This window comes from Phalangium opilio, unplaced genomic scaffold (assembly GCF_054372755.1).
Source record: "Phalangium opilio isolate 3A_F unplaced genomic scaffold, DU_Popi_V2 ptg000206l_1, whole genome shotgun sequence".
Classification (NCBI taxonomy): domain Eukaryota; kingdom Metazoa; phylum Arthropoda; class Arachnida; order Opiliones; family Phalangiidae; genus Phalangium; species Phalangium opilio.
This window is the reverse complement of record NW_028324216.1, coordinates 668,934-696,610: the sequence shown is the minus strand read 5'-3', so window position 1 is coordinate 696,610 and position 27,677 is coordinate 668,934. Positions and strand designations below refer to the sequence as shown.

The window sequence follows — 27,677 nt, the reverse complement described above, 5'->3', positions numbered from 1 at the left end:
ACCTTCTCCCTAGTAAACTAGATATCGCTTCTTGGTGGTTTTACCCCTATAGAGGTTACGTTCAAAAGTTCATGTTTTCCTTAATTATTTAATATATTTCACAGTTTTACTGGTGAAATTCAGTTACCAGCAAAAAGAAGGTGTACCATCTCTATACGCTCTGTCACCAAGCCCTCAATTATGCGTAAATTATACTGGTGATGCAACCGCTACCGGTACACTAGTAAGCTACCAAAAATAAATAAATAATAATAATATACATCCAAATTAATTACCATCATTAACTCAAAAAATTAATACAATGAAAGAATCCTAATCAACCTTGCGAACTGATTTGCCTGACAAGTGAAGGAACCAGAAGGACGATTTATAAAAAAGATGGTGAAGACTGCTCGGCCAGCGAAACATTACCTAATGTAAGATTTAATTGCTGGAACATAATGAATTTCCTAATTAAACCAACTGTTTTTGTTAGATTTGTTATAAAGGAAAATGCACAGCCCAAGTAAGTTCAAAGGATGGCGACAAAGGATTCCCTTGTACTTCTGCCGGAACCGGCTATAGGGCGATTCAAGTAACTATGAAATAAGTTAAAGATTAAAGGAATACATACAGCTACTAGGAATAATTGTGTACCCCCAATGTTAATTTCTATGAATTCGGGTTTTGTGGGTATACCGATTAGCCGATTATATCAGTCAAACTTCTTGGTGGTTATTATTTATTTTTACTATGATATTAAATTAATTTTAACTTAATTTCTACATTTAGAAATCCGCCAGTGCTCAGTGCACACTGGTGTGCATTCCAGCGGCAACCGACACAAGTAACAAAGCTTTTGATTCGCCTGCTAGACAGGGATCTTTATGTCTTAGAGGGGTAAACAAAATCATTACAAATCTTCATAAGTGATATGTTCCATCCATAAGTTTGTAAAGTCTGGTTCCTGGTAACTTAGAAACTGGAGCTTGTAATTTTGAAGTGAGTGAGATAGGTCATATATTCGAGGTAAAGCGACTGACGTACGCCTGGTGCATGAGGCGCTGCTGTCAAAGGCCTAATTAGTAATTCATGGACTAAATAGGAGAGCTAGATGGAATTAAGTCCTGCAAAATTAATTAACCCCCGAGTGTAGTTAGTACTTCAATTGACTCGCTTCCGTCGTTCTCCTTCTCGAACTAGTTATCTCGAGCTGTAAAAGTCTCTCAGTAAGCATTCATACTTATGGAAGGAACATATCACTTATAAACTTATGTTATGTTATGGTCTATTTAATTCTCGATTTTATTCAACAGAGAAACGTTGGTGCTTGCCGGGGTACCGTTTGCGCTGCTTCATAAACCATACTTGATTAAAATTAAAAAAAAAATAATAATAATTCCAATATATTTACCAAAGAAGTTGAAATATTTAATAATTATGTAAGATTATAATTTGAATAAAGTAAATCCGCATTGCATTTAATATTCGTAAGGCAATAATTTTACGGTTTTATTATCATCGCGACTAAAGGGTACCTTGTTCTTAGTATTGCATTGTCCACTCGTGTCGCATTGACCGTAAGCGCCATAATCCTGAAAACCATAATTTATTTTTTTTTTTCGATTTTAGAATTAGGTTTAAAAAACTGCATCCCAGTCCAAGAGTAAGCTGACATTATTTAGATCTAACTTAATATCAGGAGCAAATATAGTTACTATCTACTTAAAGCCACTCTATCACTTTGTGTTATTTCTATTTGCTATTGATATTACGTTGATTACATTCAAAATTAAGATATTTACTCGAGCGTTACTGCATTGCGTTCCAACAGGTCTTATTCTTTCATCGGAGATCGAAGTGGGTGAAGCGCGATTGTAGCAAATGTATTTGCATGAATTACTTTCCAACTGTTATTAAATATAGTTAATTAATAGTTAGTAATTCAGAAACTTAATAAATGTGTTTTGTACCACTTCACCGGCGTTATAGCCACTGAAAGACTCGACGCATAATTTAACAATCTCTGGATTTTCGTAAGAGCATTCACCACTCATGCAATACTACATCAAAGGTCAAATTAGTATTACTTATTTCAAATTAAAATATTTAATTACCTAATAGCCTAAAATGTATATACGTAATCGAAAAGATCTCATCGAGAGCTTTAAAATGACATCAACCGCGTTTAAATTGGATGATAAATAAGGAAGTTTGAAATTTTCAAATTACTTCGTGACGTCACGACGTAATTTGAAAATTTCAAACTTTCTTATTTATTATCCGATTTAAACGCGGTTGATGTCATTTTAAAGGTATCAAAGAGATCTATTTGAATATGCTAAAACATTTAAACTTCAAGTAAGCAATATCACAGAAAATGCTTACTTTGTCCACTCCGCAGTAACTCATATCCGGTCTCCAAGTTTTAAGTATTTCATTCGATACATTGCAGTAAATGAGACAGTTATTTGGTTCCTCAATCTATTTTAGGTTTAAAATTAAACCAAAATCTTTAACTATTTCAAACTCGTACGCGTACGCCAAGACTTAACTGGATTAAAAGTTCCTTGCGCCATTTTCCCGTATCTTTCCTGGCAATATTTTAAATCGTTACGACCGTGAAACGGTTGCCCTTAAAATCGCAATTAAATTTAATAAATAAATTAAGGATATTATTTAAATTAGAGATATCATCTTACTTGAAACGCAATCTACGTTTTTCATCATAAAAAGCGCGAAAATTAGAATGAAAAATTGGTTTAAGATAGAGTTCAACATTGTACTATCTAATTGGAAATCAAATTCAGTACTAAACGCTGCCCGATACTGATAATTTCAATAATTCCAAAGTCGATTTAAATATATATATATATATATATGCAAATTTACGATTACTGAAATGTTAAATTATTTTTATGGATTCCAAAAGTGTACTTTTCAATACCATTCTAAATCAACATTAAATTTACAATTCCATTCAGTTTTAAACAGAATATAATATAATATAATTCAACTTAAATTTATGTTAAAAATTAAATATAAACAATACCTTAATAATTTTTAATAAAATATCCTTAACGGTACTTAGTATTTATTGATTTTATAATTTTAATTCAATCGTTGCTATAGAGCCTCGTTTGTATCGACGCATATTTGCCCCAAAAATCCTTAAGACAAACTTAATCTTTTGCAATGAATTTTGAGAAGGAGAAATTCGCAATTTTAACTTTTTCAATTTTACTGGTGCATTTTAGTCAAAACGTATTTTGCGAATATGGTATAAAATTAATACAGAATTATCTATAATATTTAAAAATACAGGGTGTTTCTGATAAGTCTGGTGATGAGGCATAAATTAAGGGATGCTAATTCTTTGGGAAATCGGTTTTGAGTACCTTGTGGTAAACAAAATGGAGGCGATAGAAGTTACTAACATTTTCGACTCAAAATCGATTTCCCAAAGAACACAGTCTCCCTTAATTTATGCCATCAGACTTATCAGAAATACCTTATATATTCAATAAAGGTAAACCTAAATTCATCGGTCAAGATGACGCCTATTTTTGCCAATCGCAATACGGAGATGAGGCCAAAGTCGCGATGAATGTGGTACTTGAGTATTTATGATTTAAAAAAAAAAATACCCTAGCTTTTGTTAAAATATCTTTACGCGTAGAGTGAACCGAACAGCTGTTACATATACTGTTCCTCATTTGGTAAAGTTTACCAAACCGAAAGATCAAAGTTAAGCGTATGCGGCTACAGAAAGGTAAATTTACTAAAGTTGTACTTAAAGGCCGACTTCCAGCGAAAAGGGTTCTAGCGAACTGAAAACCGAGCTTCGAGACTAACAATGAAGCGACCGTGCCGATTTTCGAATCCCCGCTGGGTCAAAAGTTGGAAGGGTTCTCGCTAACTGAAAGCCGTGCAATGTGGTTCTAGCAAACTGAAGATGAACAATAGAAATCTTTTAAAATTTATTTCCTCTCGAATTTTTGCTTTCCCCTGATGGAAATTCTCCATTGCGTAGCTTCAGTTCGCTAGAACCATATTGCACCGCTTTCAGTTAGCTAGAACCCTTCTTCCATCTTTTACCCCAGCGGAGATTCGAAAATCGGCACGTGGTTGCTTCATTGTTAGTCTCGATGCTCGGTTTTCAGTTCGCTAGAACTCTTTTCGATGGAACTCGGCCTTTAAGAGTTAATTAATTGCGTCTATATAATTGCAGTATTGCGTCGAAAAAACGTGCGCCGAGCATCACCGCAACAAGATATTCAATGAAGTCTGTCAACCCGATTATCAATACGGTCTAGTAAGTTATAAAAGAAAATTAACCATCACGAACAATTAAAAATATGATTTATAAATATTATTTGATAATATTTTTCAGGCCTACAACTGTGAGTATATATTAAATTAAAAGTTCAGGTAACATAACATTGTACCTTAAAAGAACGGCTAGTTATGTTACCTGAACTTTTCAATATTTTTTTCATTTGTAGTGAAAGGCTAATAGTAATTAAACACACCCTAGTAATATACATTTTTCTTTTCAAGTGCAACCTCTTTATTCTTGCTACGTTAAATGTTACGACAAAAATTACGTTTACAAAGCTAACGCTCATAAAAAAACGGGGACGTATTGCCGTACCACTGACGTAATTTTCATTATCTTATTTAGATTAAAATACTTGACGTCGCTTTTAATAATATTGACATATTGTGCAGCTTAAACTGGGAAGATGCACTTCGTACACTTGCAATGCCATCGTCGAGGAGAACGGTCTTCCGAGGTAGTTAGTCTCAGGATAAACAATGCCTTTCCTTATTATTTGTATAATAATATCAATTAAAGTTATAATTAAAATAAAAATTTTACTAACGTTGCTGTTAAACTACAAACTCGGTTTAAAAATCCCTTGACCTTTCGAACTCAAAAATTGCGTCACAACCCCTTGACCTTACGAACTCAAAAATTGCGTCACAACCCCTTGACCTTACAAACTCAAAAATTCCGTCACAACCCCTTGACCTTACAAACTCAAAAATGGCGTCACAATCTCTTGACCTTACGAACTCAAAAATTGCGTCACAGCCCCTTGACCTTACAAACTAAATATTCCGTCACAGCCACTTGACCTTCTAGACCTTGAACTTACGAACTCAAACATTGCGTCACAACCCCTTGAACTTACGAACTAAAAATTCCATCACAGCCACTTGACCTTCTAGACCTTGACCTTACGAACTCAAAAATTGCGTCACAACCCTTTGACCTTACAAACTAAATATTCCGTCACAGCCACTTGACCTTCTAGACCTTGAACTTACAAACTCAAAAATTGCGTCAAAGCCCCTTGACATTGCGAACTAAAAATTCCCTCACAGCTCCTTGACCTTCTAGACCTTGACACTTGAACCATGTCGTACATATTCACTTACACAAAAGAAACATAAATTAAAATCAATTGAACGTTTAAACTTTATGACTTACGAATAAAAATCGGTATTAATATCAAAGACAGAACAGTCGCGTATAAATTAAAGAATTAAACCTCGATACTAAATTACCTTAGCAATACAATCACTTCTATAAATTAATAATATCACTATTTTAATTAAAATAACTGCAAACCTTATTCAGAACAAAAATGTCTCTGATATGGTACATAGCAATTTTGTCCTTTGCTAAATACGTTTCTACAGGTAATGTAACGACTGCATCACGTGATAGAATCATACTTTAAAAATATTTTAACCAGTTTAAACAAATTTATCAAAAAGAAAATGTTTTATTCTAATTATATTTTTATTTTGGTGTTTTTCAATTTCAAGATAAGCTAGATTTCATCGGACAAGATGACGCCGAAATATGCAATATTCTTTTTGGTTACGAGGCGACAATTCCGACAGAAGTGGTTAGTAAAATACAAAACCTTAAATTAACAAAATACCCTAATTAACTTTGAAAAAATTAACGATTTCGCTTTAAAAGACCGACTTCAATCCTTGCTTAATTTACTGTGAACTCTACGGAAACGTTTATGCAACTGCCAGACCACCCAAAAGCGTTTGTGGAAAACAATCGGTAAATATTTAACTTTAATTCGTTAAAACTCGTACCGAGGGGCTAGTCACTCATTATAATAAGGGTGATTACCCCCTCGATTTACCATACAGAATGACTTTTTTTTTTCAAAACAGATTTGCGTTGATAACAAATGTTATCGAAACGACATTAATCTTGGAAAAATTTGCCTTAAATCGAATAAGAAATACGTTGGTGGGGCATTTAAGGTAATCAAATACTTATTATGAATTTTATAGACTTATGTATCAGGTATGCATACAGTTAAAAGGAATTATAATGTACAAGTTTTCTTAACTCATATCCTTAAATCGAATAAGAAATACGTTGATGGGGTATTTAAGGTAATCAATTACTTATTATGAATTTTACAAACTTATGTATCAGGAATGTATACAGCTACTAGGAATTATAGTGTACTATAGTTTTCTTAACGCACCTAGGGGGATTTTCGTTTTTTTTTGTGGGTGGAGCTAGCAAGACTAATCATTATATATGACGAATTTTAGGCCTACCTTCCTAATTCAATATATTTTATTATTATTATGAACTTAAAGAATCCGGAGGTGATATGCAAAATATCATGTTATGGAATAAATGGAGTCGTTGAAAATATTAATATGCCATTTGATACACCATGCGCAACTGCAGCTGTAAGATGGAATTATACATGGTGTTCTTCCAAAAGGGATATTAAATTTGATATCATTGTGTGTTAATTAGTTTCTTATGTTAAATTAATCAGAAAACACTCCAATCCAATGTTCAAAATGATAACTTGTGTTAGTGGGTGCATGCATCCCTTATGGGGACATTCAAAATCGGCTGCTCATAGAAAAAAGTATATAGCTACATTTGCGATTCTCAAAATTGATGATTTCCCACTCACTGTAATTCGGTACTATAATTACCATCCCTTTTTGGAAGAACACCCTGTATCCTAAACCTTTAAATATCTAACTAACAAATAATATAATTAAAATTTACAAATGCAACCAGAATAATGGCCAACTAGGTTCTTGCGGACACACTGGAACTTGCTTAACTGAAACAGTTCCGTTATTGCGTAGCATTTACAATGCTGCAACTAACATGAACCGGCCAGGAACTATGGTTGATAACAACGTAGGCAACCGAACCAGGAAATATTACACAGGATACAATCCAATCAGGCCAAATTACAGCAGGCCCGATAACAACAGATACAACCGACTAATGAGGCTTGATAACAACCGATACAACAGACCCATGTCTGATTACAACAGATACAACCCTGAATTAGATTATTAACATTTTCTGTGTCAATAAAAACTTAAAAGTTTTCTTTATTATGTTGTTATAATTAAACAATAAACCAAACCGAATTAATAAAATTGTGCTAAAATATTACGGTTGCATTTGAAATGTTGATAACAACCGATAATACAACAGAACCAAGAAGTGATATCTAGTTTATTAGGGAGAAGTTATAAATTCGCCCCACATTTCCAGACAGCTTTATCTCCAGTCCAAACGTTACGTAAGTCCGGAGTTAATCCCCGCCGCCTCTAAATTACAACCAGCAATCATCTCATTGGTTCTTGAAAACTCGTGCACGTCAGCGCGACGCGAATGACGAAAATTACTTATTTTCCGACTGAGGAGAGGCGAAATAGCCTGGCGGCCTCCTTTTACGTCCCCCCTTGTATTTTGAAAGGGGGACTATGGCGCGCGAATACTTAGGCATCTTATACCTTCTCCCTAATAAACTAGATATCACTTCTTTACAGAACCATGTCTGAGTCTGATAAGAACAGATGCAATCATCTCCTTGGTCAATAAAAACTAAAAGTGTTTTTTCATTTTTGTTGCTATGATTAAACAATTAATAAAATTTATTAAAATTGTGCCATAATATTTCGGTTGCATTTGAAATTTATTTATTTATTTGAAAGAAACTGGAAAAAATAACACCAGAGACAAATAGAAGAAACAGAAAGCTTTGAAATTGGACGGATAACCTTGAAGTTATTGTTAATAATAGTGCAGATTAATTTAAAGACTACATTAATTTGAAATACAACATTACAGCATCTTTATCGTACTTAAGTACATATAATTTAATCTAATTTAATTAAACCTGAATATAATTTTAACGAAGGATTACGCTCAATTCCCGCAACGCCGAATGGTGGTTGATTTTTAACTTGGCAATTACCGTTCCAGTCGCAACGACCAAAACTTCCAAAATCCTGGTTTTAATTCAAACCATAATTAATTTTTTAAAAAAATAATACATAAAGCCACTAGGAACCATTAGCCCCCCCCCATATATATCCCATTTTATTTACGTTTGAGTTACTGCAGAATGTCCCAGCGGCTCTTAACTTGGGTTCGGTTACATCTTCGTAATTATTAAGCTTGTAACAGTAATATTTGCAAGAATTATCTTCAGACTGCAGATATTAAAATATTACAATAAAGATTTAAAAAAAAATCTCGTATAAAACGTGACCCTTTTCAAAAGAGGCGAGGCTTAGTATCGTCTGCTTGATTTAGGGTTAAAATTGAACACTGATTGTACGGTATGTTGACAACAAAGACGCTAGATGGGGCTAATTCAACGTTACATGCAGTCCTGCACCAAATTTGGATGGTCCGTATTGTTTGAAGCCATATCTCAATTAAATAAGTCCTTGTTGACAAACATACCCATCAGTGTTCTGTCGTAATACACATCAGATGGTCAACACACCAGACTACTTTACTATTACCGACTTCTTTTCAAAAGGGTCAACTGGTCATTTTTAAAATTTTTAGTAACCCGACACAGTACCCTTTCACCGGCGTTGTACCCTTCACTTTTGCATAAGCTAACAATATCCGGATCTTGAAAAGTGCATTTATCGTCAATGCAAACCTTGCGAAAAATGAGAAATATGTTCTAATTCAACTTCTAAACTTTGAATAGCAACAAGTTCAAAATCTAGAAATGTTTTGTCCATTTGCATGCAATTTCACATTGGAAAGTACTAGATACACGGAAAACTAGCTCGATTCGCTTATCCGATGTGTCTGACTGAAGTGGGTGGGTCAGAAACTCTAAACTCCTCCCCTTTTAAAGTAACGTCACTACGCTCGTAGTATAGAGTCTGCTTTATACCTAGCCCCATTTTAGTCCTACACATCATCCGAGTCCAAGAAAAAGGGTATAAAATTATAATTTTGGGACAATCGTTATTACCAATGTGTATGGCTAAAGTGGGCGGGTCCCAAACTCTTAACTCCTCCCCCTTAAGGCAACGTCACTATGCTCACGGTTTAGAGTCAGCTTTACACACTCCCATGGGTAACAGAAAGATGGCATAAACTTATCATTTCGAGATGTAGAACTGATCAACTATTTTAAAAGTTGTAGGCCTAAGTTTTATAATAATTAAATACTTTATCAGGTCCGCAGTAACTATATTTTGGTCTCTTAGTTCTCTTTATGACCGACGAAACATTGCAGTAAATTAAGCAGTTATTCGGATCTTCAATCTTAAATTTGTAATTAGGAAAAAACCGCATCAATTAAATCAAAAACTTAATTGATTAAACCGTTAAAAATAAACACAACTAACATATTCGTAAACTTCTAGAGCCTGGTAACCGTATCTTTCTTTACAATATGTCAAATCACTTTTACCACGAAACGGCGGCCCTTTAATTAAATTTAATTAATATCAATTAATTATATAATTAGTATTTAAATTTAAGTCGTGGCTTACCCATAAAAGAGACTGAATTTTCCACGACAAAAATCAAAACGCAAAAAAAGGTAGCAACAACAGACATCTTTGAAGGAATATCAGATCTCAAATGAAGAAAATTCAGTATCATATGGATTTTACCACGTCTATTTAGTTTAATTCAATTTAATTTAATGTTAATTAATTTATGGGAGTATTGTCCATTTAGGAATAAATTAAAATTGGGTTTTCAATATCTACGGATATTACTTATGAGCCCTTGAAATTGCAATTAATGACATGATATATTCAAATCATTAATTAGAAAACAATACTGATATTGTTTTGTATCAATAAATTTATTTGATTTAATTTAATCAAATAATAGAATATTAAATATCAAGGTAGATAATTCAGTATTGAATTTTAATGAAAAATTCAATTTATGACAGCAATTCTTTTTTAAAAAAATATTAGATTTATGTTATTTGATTTTATCAAAGAATCGATTCTAAAATCTCAACGCAAAGATAATTCAGAAGTGGATTTTAAAACCATTGGTTTAAAATGAAAATGTTAGCAATTTTGGTGTTGCTTTACCTATTTTGCTTAGAATCTTGGGCCTACAATGGTGAACATAATATTTTTACACTAATTAGTTCATGTTAATTACGCATATACAGGATGTATATTTATTACACAGGTAAACCAAAATATGTTGGTGAAACCGATGCTAAATTTTGCAACGAACAATACGGAGCCCATGCAAAAGTTGCCGAAAATGTGGTATGGAAGGAAAATTATTTAATTCATTTTCAAATTTATTAATTATTTTAATTATTACTTTTAAAAAAGACAACACCATTGCCTTGTTACATTTACTGCAACGTTAGTGGCAAAGTATATCTAACTGCAAGACCACCTTATAGTGTCTGCGGACATCAGAGGGTAAGTTAACCTTCATGATCTATGATCACACCATAAAATTAATTAAAATATATGCTAATTTTGTAAAATTTTTGCAAACGCCGTGTATTCTTCTACACATAGTTTTGCTTGAAAAACCAATGCATTCGTAAAGACGGTCCTTTGACGACAGTTTGCAAGAATGCCAATAAGGACTACGCTTACGGAACGGTAAAAATAAATTAGCCTGGAATGCATATAGATACTTGGAATCATTGTGTAAGTGAAAACCATTTTCACTCAACGTATCTATGCAACTTCTTGTGGGAGGAGCTTAGTTAATATAGAAATTAACACGGGAGAAATGGGGCCACAATGATTCCTAGTAGCTGTATGTATTACTGCCTTAGCAATTAACCAGCAAAAGTTTAAATGACTATATTTAATTTTTCTGTCATTTCAGGAAACAGGAGGTAATTGCAAATGGTCTATTAAACATTAATCTAATTTAACTTAAATTACTCATTAAAAATAAACGTTCGAATAGTCGAAACGTTGACATGCGTAGTGCACTGTTACAAAGAAAACGCAACAAGTTGGCACGAGAGAGTACATAAACCTGATGGATCTTTATGCCACGCAACTGACAAACCAGATAAAGTAAGATACCTGACCGCTTTAGAACCTATGACCTACCTATAGGTCACTTCGTGACAAGCTCCAGTTTGTAACCAGTGAAAAACCAGGGATATATTTAATTTTAGAAGTAGGAATGAAGAACGGTTAGTATTTACTTCAGTCTGACTCATAGCCCACCCAGTATAGAGCCCCTCCCTCCAACACGTAACGAAAAGTTTAAATTATCTTATTGGCTCACTTAAACTACGTTTTGATGACTTTGCTGATGCGTGGACGGCGGAAAATACGTAATTCCTTTTTACCTCTGTCGCTATGACCCGCCTCTTCTTTCATACCCCTCCGTCCCGGGGAAGGGGGTCCGGGACTTTGACGCGCGCCCAGATTACTCTGTTCTCCATTACTACAAATAAAATTAAATCTATCCCTGGACAAACTTATAGCCAACATATCTTATGAACTTATGGTGGTTCTTTCACAAAAGTTTCACTCTTAATTTGACAGACTAACGGTCGACTTGGAATTTGTTACGGATTCACATGTTGGGCAATCAACGAAAACGAAAAACGTCCCCTGTTAAAAATGATCTACAATCCAATAAAAGGTCTAATAATGGATGATTGACAAACAACTTGAAAATAAAAATAATAATAATAAGATTCAATATAATTTTCTCAAATGTACCTATAACATAATAAAATTATTAACTAGCATTGATTGCTTCGCGTAAATTTTTAACATGATTTTTCCTGATAATAAATGATACAAAGAAGTAGTGCCATACTGAAGCGTAATGCGCAGCGAGATAGGCTATATTATCCGCTTGGGTAAAATGGGTCATACATAATGATTAGTCTAGTTAGCTCCTCCCCCAAACCTCGCCTAAACACGTTGCTAAAATGACACGTACACAATGATTCCTAGTAGCTGTATGTATTCCTGTGTTAAAATCATAGCTTTGACATTTATTTAAAAAAATAATGAATAAGCTCTAATTAATTAAGTTGGGAAAATTACGACTCATTTAAATCGAATATTGTTTTTAAATTCAATTGGAGTTAAATCACCCTAGATAATTTACGTTTCTATACGAGAAAAATTAATTTAATGAAGTACCCATTAATTAAAATTAAAAGTAAAATTTTACCAAAAAGGTTCAAGGAAAATTATATTGCAGTTTAGTTAAAACTTTCGGTGTTAAAATGATGTCGATAATCCTTGCGATTACGCTAATTTCTACAACAATTAATTTTGTTAAGACTGGTAAGTAGAATCCATATAATAACTGAGAATGTTGAAATAAATTGGGGCGACGTTGCAAGAGGGTCCCGGAACTTATAATTCCTCTCCCAACTTATTGTCTTACCCAGTTTTTTTCTTCCCATAAAAACTTGCTGTGGTTATCGATGGACATTTACACTTTCTCAGATCTAATATATGTTCTTGGCAATAATTAAATTAAGGTTTTTTAAATTAACCTCTTATTAGATACGATCAAATTCTTGGGTGACACCGACTCCCAGTTTTGTAAGAATACTGGCTACGAAATACCAGCATCTGTGGTATAAGCGATTATGCAATTTAAATACAGATAAAAATAATAAATTTTTATAATTATTTTTCATGTTTTAATTTAAGGACAATTATAATCCTTGCTATATTTACTGCGATGGTTCTGGAAAAATATACAAGACACTACGATCATTTCTTAGCATTTGCGGCAAGAGATCGGTAAGTACATCAACAAATATTCACTTAACGACTTAGTCAAAGCTTCTTAATTGTCTGTTGACCAATTTGACCAACCAATCAGTGATTGTAATCAAATCTACTTAATATTATACATATTACTGTATGCAGTTATCTTTTTCATCACATTTAATTTCCCTCTATACCCAGCTGCAGAAAATAGCAGTAGCCACAACTGCTCCAATTCGGTTGGTGATTGGTGACATTATTTGTTAATTCATGTTGAATTTTGAGCCTGCATGCGTAATTGACACACGGGAAAAATTAATTAATGAGTTAGAATGATTATATTTTAATTGCTTCAATTGGAGTAATTATTATTATCCCATAGATTAGATTTAGTTGTTGTAGACCTACAACACCTGGAGGTGGCTGGTAAAGTAGATTTTCGGTGTCCCCTAGTATACCGCGAGATGGCAGTACACTAAAACGGTAGATTTTACTGTACCTCACATTCTATTTTTTTCTATTTGCTCTTGCTAAAACTTAAGGTTTGCATACACGAGTATTGCCTATTGAAAGAAAGCCGTCTTTTGCAAATATGCCAAAAACTGGGATACAATTACGGTGTTAAGGTAATTAAGAACTTAATTAACTTTAATTACATTTAAAGTTAATGTAATTTATAATTAAAAAATGTTATAGAATCCAGAAAAAATTTGCGAAATTACTTGTTACAAAAACGACGGCACTATGAAGAATGTATATTCACCAGAAGGCGATTTTTGCACCACTCGTCTTGTAAGTTAATAATTCTAGCATTACGCGTCATACTTATGGAAGGAACATATCTTATAAACTTATGTTTCGAATTTTTTTTTTTGGTATTTTAGGATAATGGCGTTCATGGTACTTGTTCAGCTGATGGGAGATGCAAAGAGACTAAAGAGCCTTTGACATAAGCCCCCCTCCCCCCACCTATTGGAGGTAATACGTCACTCAACGGAAACCTTGGAATACATACAGCTAAGAAGGATAGCGAGATAGGTTGGGCAAAATTCGTCCGTCATATATAAAAAATAGCTGCCTAGATACGTTGAGTGAAAAAATTTTTCACGTACATTATTATTCCTAGTAGCTGTATGCATTCCAGGAAAAACCCAATGAACTGTACGTGTTTAATAAAAGCATTGTTTTCTTTTGTAATTTCAGATTATAAAACTAATAATATGAATAACAGCTGAAATATTAAATAAAATAATTAATGTGAAATTAAATTAAATTAAATTACTTTGAATTAATTACGTAATTTGGTTCATTTCATAATTCCTTGACCTTCGAAGGATATCCATATACTGTAGCAGCCCCACTACAAACTACAGTCAATTTTAAATACCCCCTTAATTAAGTAAAGTAAAATTAAACTAATTAAACAGATCCTGCAAAACCTCTTAGTAATTAAACCGGTTCTAAATTTAAGTTCAATTAAATCAAACTAATTAAAGCTAACGAAAACTCAAACACACCCTCAAAACATCTTAGTAAACCAGTTCTTAATTAATCCCACAAAACCAAAACAACACCACAATAAATAAATAAATAAATAAATAAATAAATAAATAAATAAACAGAACCTAATTTAAAACTAATACCTACCTACACTTTCAAACAATAAATTACTAAATAAGTCAAACAAATACCCTCTAATTAGCAATTAACCTGCATAAATATTAAGAGAAAAATAATTTATAAAAATATAAAAAATAAATATTAGAAAAACAAGGAGAGAGAGAGAAAGAGATCAATTGAGAAATTTAAAAAAAACTTCAGGGAAATTTTATCGGCTTAGAGGAAGTAATTAAAATTATATCATCAAGGTGGACTGGACCTCTACACGGCGGTAGTCGGTTAAGTTCAATGGCCGACAAACCAATCAAAACGCAGCCTCAAGGGGCCAAGGATAAAAGGCGGGAAACAGGGGGGGGGGGATTTGACCCGCAAAAAAATTAAATAAAAAAATTCTGGGAAATGTGTTTTGCCCACTAAAATAACTGTAATATAAAATATATAACGAATATTTCAAAACAAAAATACCGTCATTATAGTTGACGTTTCAATTCATTAGAGAACGTTCAACTTAAAGTGATAGTCGCCTATAATAAAATAATAATAATAATAATTGTATTGACCCTCAAAATGTTTAGGGGCGTTAAAGGGAGGGTGAAACTCAAAATAAAGTGATGTTTTTTATTAATTAGATTCTTCTGCTAATTATGAGACCAATCTGAAACGTCTTCGAATGATTTTAAAATTCAAATTAGTTAAATTAGAATAGATTTCATAGATAATTTTAAACTTGCACCTCCAGCCAATCGCGTAACGCCCTGCTTTCTAGTTAGTAAAATCCACGTGTCACGCTCCTATTTATCTCGCGCCGCGCCACGATTGGTTTTATCCCATCACGTGCAATTTTTATTAAATCCCGCGTTAAATTTAATTCCACAGGAATTATCTGAGACTATCCCTTTAAAAGACCATCAAATCTCGTGGACTAAATTTAATTCCACATGAATTACGTGAGACTATCCCTTTAAAATACCACCAATAAATTTACCACCCCGTTTCATAATGAATAGTTCTTAAAATTCTTTCATTAAATTGAAAGTTAATTGTCTATTTAAAAAAATAGCGAATCATTAATTATTCTTAAACGTAATGTATGTAATATTTGGTCCTATTTTAGAAGTCTGTAGTAGAAAGTAAAAGGTACTTATCACTTACCAGAAATTATTAATTAATTAATGCAAAAATAAATTAAATATTCATGGCTATGAATTTTTTAATAAATTAAGTTCAATAAATAAGACAATTGATGATGATTAAAAATATGCCACCCAAAAAAAATGTTTGGTTTGATTTGAATTCCATGTTTTTTTGTGTTTAACACAAAAATGTTCAATTTTTATGTCAATTATGTTTTAAATAAGGTACGAAATATTGCATTTCAGTTTTTTTTCAATCACTAAAATATATGGGGGTCAATAGGTCACGGTTGGTCAAATTAAGTGACGTCACTACTGCGTGGTCACGGCAGCTGTATTGGTTGTTGGTCCAATTGGTGGTACGCAAAGACCATTTCGACAACGGAAAAATCCCTAAATTGATAATAATATTTGGTCACTATTGGTTTCATTTGACCCCGTTGTACCATGAACCAATTGCACCAGGATCACATGCTTGGGTACCAGCAATTAAATTGCGACCATGTTGTAAGAGATGCGGGAATATAGACCAAGGGTTAACCAACACCGTGTATAATGATATTACAAGCTCCAAAACCTTAGTAATGCGCGCGCAATTACCCTACACCAAGGCTTAACAGCATTTCTAATAAAGAAGTAAATTGCTTAGTCATTGTACGAAATAGTTATCTAAGCAAAGGCTTAAACTAAAGTCAATAAGATACTCGATTATTTTAACCAACTGCCCCCTAAAATCGCCAGTACCACGGTGCCTTAATGCACCAAACACCAGCAAAGGCTTACTAAGCACCCTTTGCCAAGGCTTAAAGAATAAACCCGAAAATTGCTTAGGCAAAGGCTTAAATCCAAGCCATAGATAGCAAATACTACCAAAAACCAACCCAACTCCAAGGTGGATTTATAAGCTTAAGCATAAACAAGGGTTTAAAAGCCCAAGTACTTAAGTAGAAGTACTTAAAAAAGAAAAAGTTAAATATCCACTCACCACTCTGGTGCAAGGTGCGCCGTCGATTCTGGTTACCAGCCTATCTAGAGAGCCTTCAATATTACATACCGCACTGCACAAAACCTTCACCGAAAACGAAGTAAAAACACGTGATTTTACAAAATGAATGTAGGCCAATTTTAGACGAATTTTTGATTAATTATTTTAGGCTTACCGGCACTATATTGTTGACTGGTTTTCCGCGAGCTGACTTCTGGCACGCTCTGATATCTTCCTCTTGGAAGCACCGTCCATTCATACACCTCTGCGTCATTTTAAAATTACATTTAAATTAATTTAATAACTTAACTTAATTTGTAATTAAAGCGTTAAGTTTTTGAGACATACCTTGTTATCTCCGCAAGTGGTATCGTCAGGCATCTTGTACTGGTTATGAGTAAACAAACCAGTAAAGCATCGGTAACCACAACCATTCGATCCTGGAACCTACAAGTTTCAAAGTCAAATTAGGCTTCATGACATTTTGTCACAAGTTAGAATTGTATAGTTTTAAGGATGTCATAGGTTTAATTACTTACCATAACGGCTCTCCTAAGGGTTGAATTATTAACGTGTCGTAAGCAAGCCGCTTGGAGATTATTGATATCGAAATTGAAAGTGACTGCTGGCCTCGAAGTACCTTGACCGTAGTTGGTAACTTGGAAAAAGGATAAATCTGGTCCAGGCGCACTTGTAGTTGTCGTTGATGGTTTAGGACGGGCGACTGTTGTACGGTTCCTGTTTGGTGCTGGTCTTCTACTGGGGGTAGGTCTTCGAGATGGTGTTGGTCGCCTGCTTGGTGTTGGTCTTCTGGATGGTGTGGGACGTCTACTTGGAGTTGGTCTCCTACTGGGTGTAGGTCTTCGACTTGGGGTAGGTCTACGGCTAGGTGTTGGTCTGGTAGTTGGTTTACGAGTAGGTGCGGGTGTTGTGGTAGTCACTGCACTGTCTTGTCCTTCCTCGGTACCATTAACTTGGTACGACACTAATGGCGGTATCTTCGTCGTTGGTGCCTTGGTAGTTACTCGAACGTATGTACCCGGTTTTTTGATGGATATGGGTGGCTCAGTTTCCGATACAACCGCTTGTACCACTTCCTGTTGGACCACAGGAGGTTCCGTCTCGGCTACAACTGCTTGTACCACTTCCTGTTGGACCACAGGAGGTTCAGTCTCGGCCACAACCGCTTGTACCACTTCCTGCTGTACTACAGGAGCTTCGGTCTCGGCTACAACCGGTTGAACGACAGGAGGTTCCGTCTCGGATTCCTGCGATATACTTTGTTGTACCACTTGTTGAACTGGAGCGGTAGTTGTCTCGGCTACCACAGCTTGTACTGGTAATTGTTCCTGATTAACTTGTTCTTGGACAACCTGTTCTACTTGTTGAATCGGAGCTTGGGTAGTAGTGGTTTCGGCTACGACGGGTTGTACATCAGGTACTTGTTGTAAAGGTACTTGAGATTGTTCGACCGGGGTTTCAGTCTCAGCAACCACAGCTTGTACCGGGATATGTTCTTGACTTACTTCTTGCTGCTCTTGTTGAATTACTGGCCTTTCTTCTTCAGAAACCACGGCTTGAACTGGTAATGTTTCCTGATTTAATGGGGAATTATCAAGAGACTGTTGCAAAGACGGTGAAGTAACCCCATCAACTTCATTTATGGATGTGACAACTGAAATGAACGTCACTGGGTCTCTTGGTAGTAACGTCGTAGTTGATTCGTCCCTCGATGACACAGTGGTCAGTCTTTGTTTGGTCTTCAATTGGTTTATTTGTTGCTGAATAACATTAGAGTCGTATCGGTTAGGACCATCTGGTTTGAAAAGGTGTGGCAAAAGCGTAGTGTATTTGTCCATTAAAGTGGTCAGCTTCTGATTGGAGGAACTGACGGTACTTTGATACTGTGGTCTTGAGGTTGGTCTGGTTGAGGGACCACCGTGATTGTTCTCAATTAAGATTGTCGGGGGTACAGCGGTACTCGAATACTGTCCCATGGAAGGCGTTGTCTTATGGTTATCAAAAACAACTTCGCTGCTTAATTCACCGGGAACTTTGGTACTACCAACTTGGTATCCAAGGTAAGGATAAGATGGTGCGTCGGTCTCACCAGGAACTGAGTAATCCGGCGATGCTTGTGTGGTACTACTCGGTGGAGGTTTGGTACGTTCATTTTCGCGTTGTGCAGTTTGTCTTTCAAGTAACTCCAAAAGTTCCATTAATTCCGCAATGAGTTTCTTGTTGTCTTCAAGGGCATTGCTGGGTTTCGAAGAACTCTCAGTGGTAGTTGTGGTTTCGTAGGATGGTGTTTGAGAATGAGAATGATGTAAAGGTGTTGGTTTGATTTTTAAGTATGGTCTCAAAGCTGGGATAATTTGATATGGTGGGTTGCGATTATCCAATACGGATATGGTTGTACCGTGGGTTGCGGGACTTGGTCGGGCCTTGATACCTTCTGGTGGATTACGAACGGTGAAATCTTCCGTCGAAACTGGAGTTGTAGACGGGGAACTTGGATATCTCTCGTAAGTAAAACTGGGGAAGTCACCACTTTGAGGCTGCTCAGGACGCGATTTAATTGGCTGTGGTGGATACCTAACGTCGAAATGTTCCGTGGTAGTTGTAGGAGTTGTAGTTGGATCTCTTTCGTAGGTGAAGGTAGGTAAATCCGATACTTGTGGTCGATCTGGTCGGGCCTTGATTGGTTGCGGTGGGTACCTGACGTCAAAATCTTCGGGGGTAGTAGTAGGAGGGTCGGTACTTGTCAAACCAGGACGCGATTTGATAGGTTGAGGTGGGTACCTAACGTCGAAATGTTCCGTGGTAGTTGTAGGAGTAGTAGTTGGATCTCTTTCGTAGGTGAAAGTAGGTAAATCCGATACTTGTGGTCGCTCTGGTCGTGCTTTGATTGGTTGTGGTGGGTACCTGACATCAAATACTTCAGTGGTAGTCGTAGGGGGGTCGGTACTGGTCAAACTAGGACGGGATTTGATAGGTTGAGGTGGGTTCCTGACGTCAAAATCCTCGGTAGTAGTGCTGGGTGTGCTCGGGTACCTTTCGTAAGTAAAGTTAGGTAGGTCCGACACTTCGGGTCGTTCAGGACGGGCTTTAATTGGCTGCGGTGGGTATCTGACGTCGAAAGCCTCAGTAGAAGTAGTAGTAGTACCTTCCGTTGTAGATGGTAACTTTGCCGGTTGAATTGGTCGAGCGGGCGGTGGACTTGGTCTTTTTAAATAAGGGTTTATTATTGGACGTCGTCCTATGTATGGGACTTGTGTCGTAGGAGATGGTCTGATGAAGTCATCAATAGTTATTATGGGTCTTCGAGTTGTCGAAACAGCTTCTTCGGTTTCGGCCTCAATTGGGGCGTATGTCGGTTGTTGAGGTCTACCCTTAACCGGGTACCTTTGAGTCGTTGTTGTTATGTCCGGTTCGCTTTCAACCGCCTCGTAGCTAGGGCTACTATGATTATCCTCAACAATGGTACTAGTTGCAGCCGGCGGTATTGTGGGTCTCTGAGGACGTTTAGCATAGACGCCTTTGACCGGTGGTGGATAGAACAATGTTGAACTGTAGAAAATAGCCGAGGTTGATGGCTTGCTCGTTGTCGTCGTTCCCTGTTTAGGTACCGCCATGGGCGTTGTTGGGTTACGGTTATCCACGATTAGGATTGGTTCCGTGGTACCGGGTTTCACGGTTGACTGTACCTCTTGGGGTACTGGTTCATCATTTTGCGATGATTCTGCTACAACAGGTAAGGGTTTATATCGGTCAGCGATAGTGGTCGCAGCACCACCACCGTGGTTTGAAAATAGCTCGGTGACCTTTGTCACACCGTAACCTTCAGATGAAGATTCTTCCTGTATAATTTGTTGTACTCTAACAACGATAAAATTGTAGTACTGGGGTTGTTAATTACGTATAATTGTTTTTAACATTATTTTCAAAGTAATTAAGCTTACCTCTGAGTTGTGGCTTCGGCCTCAACCGCTAATGGCTTGTATCTATTGGACGGAGCAGGTACCCATGGATTAACATCAATTAAATCTTGAGTAAGTACCGACGGCTTTGTTGTTTGGTCAGTTTGTTGTGCAGCAGCAATCTGTTGTTTAAACTGGTAGCTTTCTTTGTCTCTGCTGTTAAAAAACTCAGCCGCTTCCGATAAGGTGTTATCAAAAAGACTTTCGTCTCTGGTGGTTGGTGACTTTAGGGTTGTCGTTTCACTTGTGGCATTAGGACGACGTCTGGCGTCCAAGACTACGGCCAATTCTGGATTACTGGTCAGATCTTGTTGGGGTACGTCCGTCACCAGATCGTCTGAACTTGAAACCCCAGCCGCTCGCGGTTGAGTATAAGATGACGTCTCAGTTTCAAGTTCCACTTGGGTTGTTGATTTCGAAGTCGCTTGCTCAGTTGAAGTTGGGGCGCTTTCGGATGATGTACTTGGAGTAATGGTGGAAGTACTTGATGAAGTGTCGATTTTCTCGGGTTCAGAAGATTTAACGAGTTCAGAGACGGGTTCCGAAGACAGTTTCAAGGGTTCGGGTGAGTTTTCAGCGGGTTCTGTGGAGGATGTTTCTGGTTCCAAGGATGGTTTGGCGGTTTCGGAAGTAGATTCGATCGGTTCCGGTTCCGAAGTGGGTTTGGGGGGTTCAGGGTCAGAAGATGGTTTAACGGGTTCAGGTTCCAAAGTGGGTTTGGCGGACTCAGGTTCCAACGAGGACTTTACAGGTTCTAGGGACGGTTTGGTTTCATCCAAAGATGGTTGTATGGGATCTGCTTCAGTAGAAGGTTGAACCGGTTCTGGAGAAGGGTTAAGAGGTTCCGGAGAAGGTTTGGCTGGTTCCACAGATGGTTTGACGGGTTCGGGAGACGCGATTGGATCGACATAGTGTATGGAAGGTTTGGCTAAGGCGTACGGTCGACCAAAAGCGTTGACCCTTTCCGTGTCACCGTCGGGGGCACTTCTGAGTCGGGTTTCCGCGCCATAAAACGGGTCGTAGTATCGATAAGCCGGGACGTCACCTTCACCCGGAATTTTCTGACCTTAAGAAGGAAATTAAAATACGATTTAAATCAATTATAAATACAGGTATTAACTAACTTTCTGGTAACGTATATTTAATAACATATTTTAAAATAATTATACATTGGTTTGACTCGTATTTTAAATTTAGACAAGACTTTTTGCCCATAAATTTCACGCGCCAATAAATACGAGCTACAAGCGGAAAGTTTTAGTTTTCCCGCCTATTTTTAGTTTCGCGCCAAAAAAACAACAAAAATGTTTGCCTTGACATCACATCTACAAATTGATTTGGGAGGTTAACCATATCACTTTCGTGAACTATTTTCTTTCTTAATACAATTCGTTGTCGATAAAGTTAACAAAATTATTTAGGTAAATCGCGCGTCTTCAAATTATCTCAAGTTGAAGTTCCCATCGATTTTTCATTTCAAAATTCCCTGATTGTAAGATATTTTAAAAAAATCCCTGAATTTTCCCCAACCATTTAAAAAAATCACTAAATTTTCCCATGCCAATTTAAAGAAATGCGTAAATATTCCCATGTAAATTTTAAAAAAATCCATAAATTTTCCCATGCCAATATAAAAAATCCCTGACATTCCCTTAAAATTAAAAAAAAATCCCTGACATTCCCTTGACAATTAAAAAAAATCCCTGGCAATCCCTTGACAATTAAAAAAATCCCTGACATTCTCTGGCAAAATAAAAAAATTCCTGACATTCCCTTGACAATTAAAAAATCCCTGGCAATCCCTTGACAATTAAAAAATTCCCCAACATTCCCTTGATAGTTAAAAAAATCCCTGATAATCCCTTGACAGTCAAAAAATCCCCGTAATTCTAGGTACAAAGTAACAACCTTTATAAACCAATAAAAAAATATTTCACGACATCAAAAAAAAAAAAATAAATATATAAAAAAACGTAAAAAATTTAAAAAAATAAAAAAGGACGGTCTTCATTCAGCGGGTCAATAATTCATAGGGTTTTTATCCTGAATAAACTCTAGTGTACAACACACGTACGTCTCTACACTCTATAGTAAGGAGAAGTCACCTTTATCTTAGACAAGATGCTAAAATTCAAGATATCTATACACATATATATATATATATTTTACAGTTCTAATCCGGATTTCCGCAAGGCCGTTAGTTTAAGATATATGCCCCCTAACCAGTTAAGATATTACTCGTGGACATATAGACCCTACGGTACAAAATTAACATTCTATCTAGACGCCACTAGGTACCAGGTTTTTTTGGGGGTTTTTTTCTTGGTTTTTTTTTTCTTTCAAAAATTTCCGTCTTAGACAAGACATGAATGTAGATACTTGATTCACCTCTCTCTCTCCATCCCACCTCCTGAAGTCATCTTAAGATACCGTAGACTTTACTTTTAAAAAAAGAAAAAAAAATGCTATGCTGTCCTAACCCTAAGGGGCAGGATATTCACTCCCTCCCCCCAAAAAAAACCAGTAGCTTTTTCTTACGTAATATATGATGATCTAAAGTGATAATGAAATACCCCAGGACCAGGAGTCAACGTGGTACTTGAGAACTTTTTTTATTTTAGGGTTCAGACTTGAGGAAATGTGCGCATTGAATTTATCTGACTTCACCCTCCTTAGGTTACCGATTTTTACCGATTAACTGGTTCGAGGTTTTATTGATTTATCGGTTAATAATCGATAAAAAACTGTTGATAATCGGTAAAAAAATTAAATCGATAAAAATAGCTTAATAATCGGTAAAAATGGGTTGATGATCGGTTTAAATGGGTATCGATATAAACGGTTAATAGATAAAAAAGGTTAACAATTGGTAAAAATCGATTAATAATCGGTACAAATCGATTAAAAATCGGTAAAAAAATGGGTTGAAAATCGATAAAAAGATAATAGATAAAAACAGTTTAAAAGTGGTTAAAAATCGATTAAAAGTGGTTAAAAATCGATTAAAGTCGGTTAATAATCTATGAAAATCGGTTGATACTCTATAAAAATCGGTTGATAATCGGTCGATATCGGTTTCATAGGGATAAATAATCGGTTAAAATCGGTATCTGCACCATAGGCATCAACATCACAAATTTCAATTAATCGTCCTTCAATATCCCTTTAAAAACACTTAATAGCGTGTAGGTAGTTCCACTCCCCTTTTAGGCACCAACTCTTAAAAACTAAAAAGGCGGGTTATTTACGACCACGCTATGTAAATTTTGGGTTACGGGGACCATGATAAAAACAGCCGACACCGCCGCATAGGAATGTTTCTTTAAAACAAATTTGGAAAAATAATTTTTCCAAAAGTAAATATAGATATAGCATACATAAAAAGAAACCAAATATTAAAAGAAGAAAAAAGAAAAAAATCATATAGATCGTAAACAAAATTAAATAATATAACCGAAGCACCTTAGGTGGTAGGACCTTTCCAGTTGAACCTCTAAGCGACTTAAATTCCAGCCTTTCAAGGTTTAAAATATACAGGGTGTTTATGATAAGTCTGGCGATGGCATAAATTAAGGGAGACGGTGTTCTTTGGGAAACCAATGTTCTATCACGAACGCCCTGTACATATTCCAAAATTAAATGTAAATATAATATGCAATAATTATTTTGTTTTAAAACCCTCCTAGGCTGTAATTATAGAGTAACGGCGGTTATCTAGGTTTAATGGTGATATCAGCGTAGTAATAAATATATTGGGTGCCATCAGGTCGTTGATAAATCTATTTGGCTTTAGGGTTAGGTAATATATTATAAATCGGGTCACGTAGGGACGGTAACAGGATTAAACCGCTCCCAGGTGATACAGTTACCTTTTCAAGTTCAAGTTGATAAGGTATTTTTTAATTAATCAGATTAAATATCGATTTATCAAGATTTAAAATAAAATGTTATTTACGGTTGGTTTTCGCGATCAGTTTTTAAGGCTATGAAATTTTAACAACGAGTTGGAACTCGGACGTTTCCCATTGGTTGTTACTAGCAAGTAATCTGCAACCATGGAGCAATATTTGAATAGATCTACGTGGAATTTAAGGCACTTTTAAGGAATTATCTATTTTAACTCCAGTAAAAATACTCCATGGTATTTTCCAATTTAAAATTATATTTTGGATTTACTAGTTTTTCAAAAACTTTTTGACATTTTTTAATGCAAATTTGGGGTTTAGTTTAAATACCTGGATGTTAATAAATTAAAGATTTTAATTAACTGGAGTTTTAATTAATAAATTCTTGGTGACTTGCGGCGTTAAAATAATAAAAAGATATTAAATATTGAGAAAAAGAAATAGGGTAACGGCAGTTCTCCGCGTTTTACTATGTTAAATTCTATGGGAAAATTACACGGAGTGCCATTCAACTCCATAACCGGCCATTACTTAATAAGTTTCATCATGATCAAAATCGGTCGATATTCGGTAAAAATCGATCGATAATCGGGCGATATCGGTAAAAATCGGTCGATAATTTATAAAAAAAAATCGTTCGATATCGGATTCATTGGGTTAAATAATCGGTAATCTCATCAAATCTAAATAATCGGTTAAAATCGGTATCGGTTCCAATAAAACTTCGATTTCGACATTGGTTAAGTTATCCTAAGTTTTGCACTACTTATCAGTACCATTATGCCACAAATCAGATGACAAGCATTAACAAAAGACCACACAAAAAACAAAAATAAAACAAACCCCAAAAACATAATAAAACATATCTTACTTTCCAAATGTGTGACTGCGAAGGAACAACAAATCCCTATCATTAAAACTAACTTTAAAGTCATATTTAAATAAATACTAAACGCAAGGCAACGTTATCGAAGAAAATAAATAAATAAATAAATAAATTAAATACAATAAATTAAATAAATAAATAAATAAACATTGAAACTTTATCCTAAGAAAACATTTGAACCTATTTCTTTTTTAACTTTAAATAAAAAAAATTTCAAGAGCGATGGGGACAATATACTTTTGGGATGTTTACTGTTCGGAGTTTGGGGATGATTTGGTTGGTGTACCCTGTTTTTTGGGATTGAAGATGAGCAAAGTTTATCTTTTATCTTCCCAGCGGTAGCAACATCGGCATCGGCCTGAAGGGTTCCCGCTGTAGTTAAGAAGAGGAACCAGGTATGTACCTACCAACAACTAAGTTAAGTACCACCAGCACCAGGAATATTTGGGAAGGAAAATTGCTAGAGAAATCATCCGAGGCCAACCACCTTTTTCCCGAATTACAAATTTCTCCTCCTTCATGGAAGATCTGGTTTTTTACATTCAAGCGCAACGCATGTATGAAACAAGTAGTTTCAATAAGAAATACTTAATTTAAATTAAAAGCCCCCTTTAATATCGTATTCATAGGTAAGATTGTAGGAATTCACAATATTGCAAAGCGAAAATGATTTAATTTTTATTTTATTATTATTATTTTTTTTTGATAGATTTTGGTGCCATTAAGTTCATAAAACTTTTGGAAAATCAATTTCCAGGTTTTTTCCCATATATTTCAAGGTTCATGGCCACCTAGTAAATGCGGGAGTGGTTTTTTGGAGTAATAACTCTACAGGATTGGTTATTTTTAGTTGGAGAAACGTCTTCATGGCAAACTTACTCCAGCCTCACAAATTTTCTTGATTTCCCTTAATTTTACAAAATAAATTATATATTTTCACTAGTTTTCCCGGAATTTTACTAAAAATTAAGAATTTCCCCGAGTTTTCCTAAAAATTATGAATTTCCAGGAGTTTTCCCTGAATTTTACTAAAAATTATAAATTTCCAGGAGTTTTCCCTGAATTTTACTAAAAATTATGAATTTCCAGGAGTTTTCCCTGAATTTTACTAAAAATTATGAATTTCCAGGAGTTTTCCCTGAATTTTACTAAAAATTATAAATCGTTTCCCTGAATTTTAAGTCAACAATTTTCCAGGTTTCTTAATAACGTTCATTTTTGAACACCCGTGTCACGGGGGTGACGTTTAGGACGTCATAACTATGCCAATTTTAACACTAAGGCAAAATGCTTTGAGGCTATGACAGATACAAATGTCCTCTATCCAACGGTACCAAGAACTTGGTCCTACGTCAACCGGAACTTGAGATATTGTGGCATATTTCAGATACCCTTTCATGACGACATTAGTTAACAATTTTTCAAATTGACAGACAAACAACGAAATGAAATTGATAAGACATCCATTTATAACTTTTAAAAGGAAGGAATATAGGAACTGAAAAAGTAATAATATTTGGAGCGCCTCCGGAGATTTGTCTTATCACTTTTTTTTTCTCCGGATCTCCTCGACAGTGAACTCTCTTCTATTTAACACCCCCAAATTTAGCAAATCACCTCTCGGTCTCGGAAAAAGATCATTTCTTTCCAATCTATCATTAAAGATTGCCATAAATGGCGAAGAATTCTTTTATATATCCGAGATTAGACTCGCCTATTTAAAGGTTCAAACGAGGATGACCGTTACGCTTGAAATGGCCTTAACAATTATTTACGTTAGGCTTAGCTCCCAATCCCAACTATTTCTAAAAAGGAGGTCACCCAAGGTCACAAAAATAATACCAGTCTAGAGCTAGTCTGCTAGAGTTCTTTTGGGATAATAACGTTTTTTAAAAAAACTACTAAAACATTCTGGTTTAGTCGTTACAATTCGTGAGAAGAAAAAAAAATATTTAAAAAGAAGTAATCTAGTATTAATGATTATGAAAAAGAAATTCCTAAGGGGGCAATGTAGTTTGAAACTGGTAATGAAATAAAGAATTAGGCTTAGTGACTGTGTCTATTTTTCGCGGACTTTTTTAATTTCCCCTAGCGACTACCGGTGAATTTGATTGGACGAATGTTATAAGTCGTTGATAGATGGCGCCT

General features: G+C 35.4%; 2 protein-coding genes across 4 annotated transcripts in view; both read right to left on the bottom strand.

Annotated features, from left to right (window-relative positions):
* LOC149621399 (uncharacterized) overlaps positions 1 to 27,677 on the bottom strand; it is a 69,544-nt gene that overhangs the window by 23,402 nt on the left and 18,465 nt on the right. Inside the window, exons 1-7 of one of the 3 annotated variants that reach the window (XM_089853797.1) lie at positions 25,515 to 25,997; positions 20,721 to 21,804; positions 17,298 to 20,637; positions 17,107 to 17,205; positions 16,934 to 17,023; positions 16,759 to 16,842; positions 15,833 to 16,166 (exon numbers count right to left, since the gene is read on the bottom strand). In XM_089853797.1, coding sequence (XP_089709923.1) covers positions 16,086 to 16,166; positions 16,759 to 16,842; positions 16,934 to 17,023; positions 17,107 to 17,205; positions 17,298 to 20,637; positions 20,721 to 21,804; positions 25,515 to 25,578 — 4,842 coding nt within the window. In that variant the 5' untranslated portion in view covers positions 25,579 to 25,997 and the 3' untranslated portion in view covers positions 15,833 to 16,085. Of the gene's footprint in view, positions 1 to 15,832; positions 16,167 to 16,758; positions 16,843 to 16,933; positions 17,024 to 17,106; positions 17,206 to 17,297; positions 20,638 to 20,720; positions 21,805 to 25,514; positions 25,999 to 27,677 lie in introns of those variants that run through there. The other 2 variants (XR_016375104.1, XM_089853798.1) reach the window with 2 other exon arrangements.
* Positions 1,311 to 2,447, bottom strand: LOC149621404 (uncharacterized). Its single transcript, XM_089853749.1, has 4 exons — positions 2,368 to 2,447; positions 1,953 to 2,042; positions 1,785 to 1,889; positions 1,311 to 1,574 (listed from the first exon to the last, which is right to left on the bottom strand). Exons 1-4 carry the CDS (start codon positions 2,389 to 2,391, stop codon positions 1,461 to 1,463), a joined length of 333 nt encoding a protein of 110 aa, XP_089709875.1. The 5' UTR covers positions 2,392 to 2,447; the 3' UTR covers positions 1,311 to 1,460.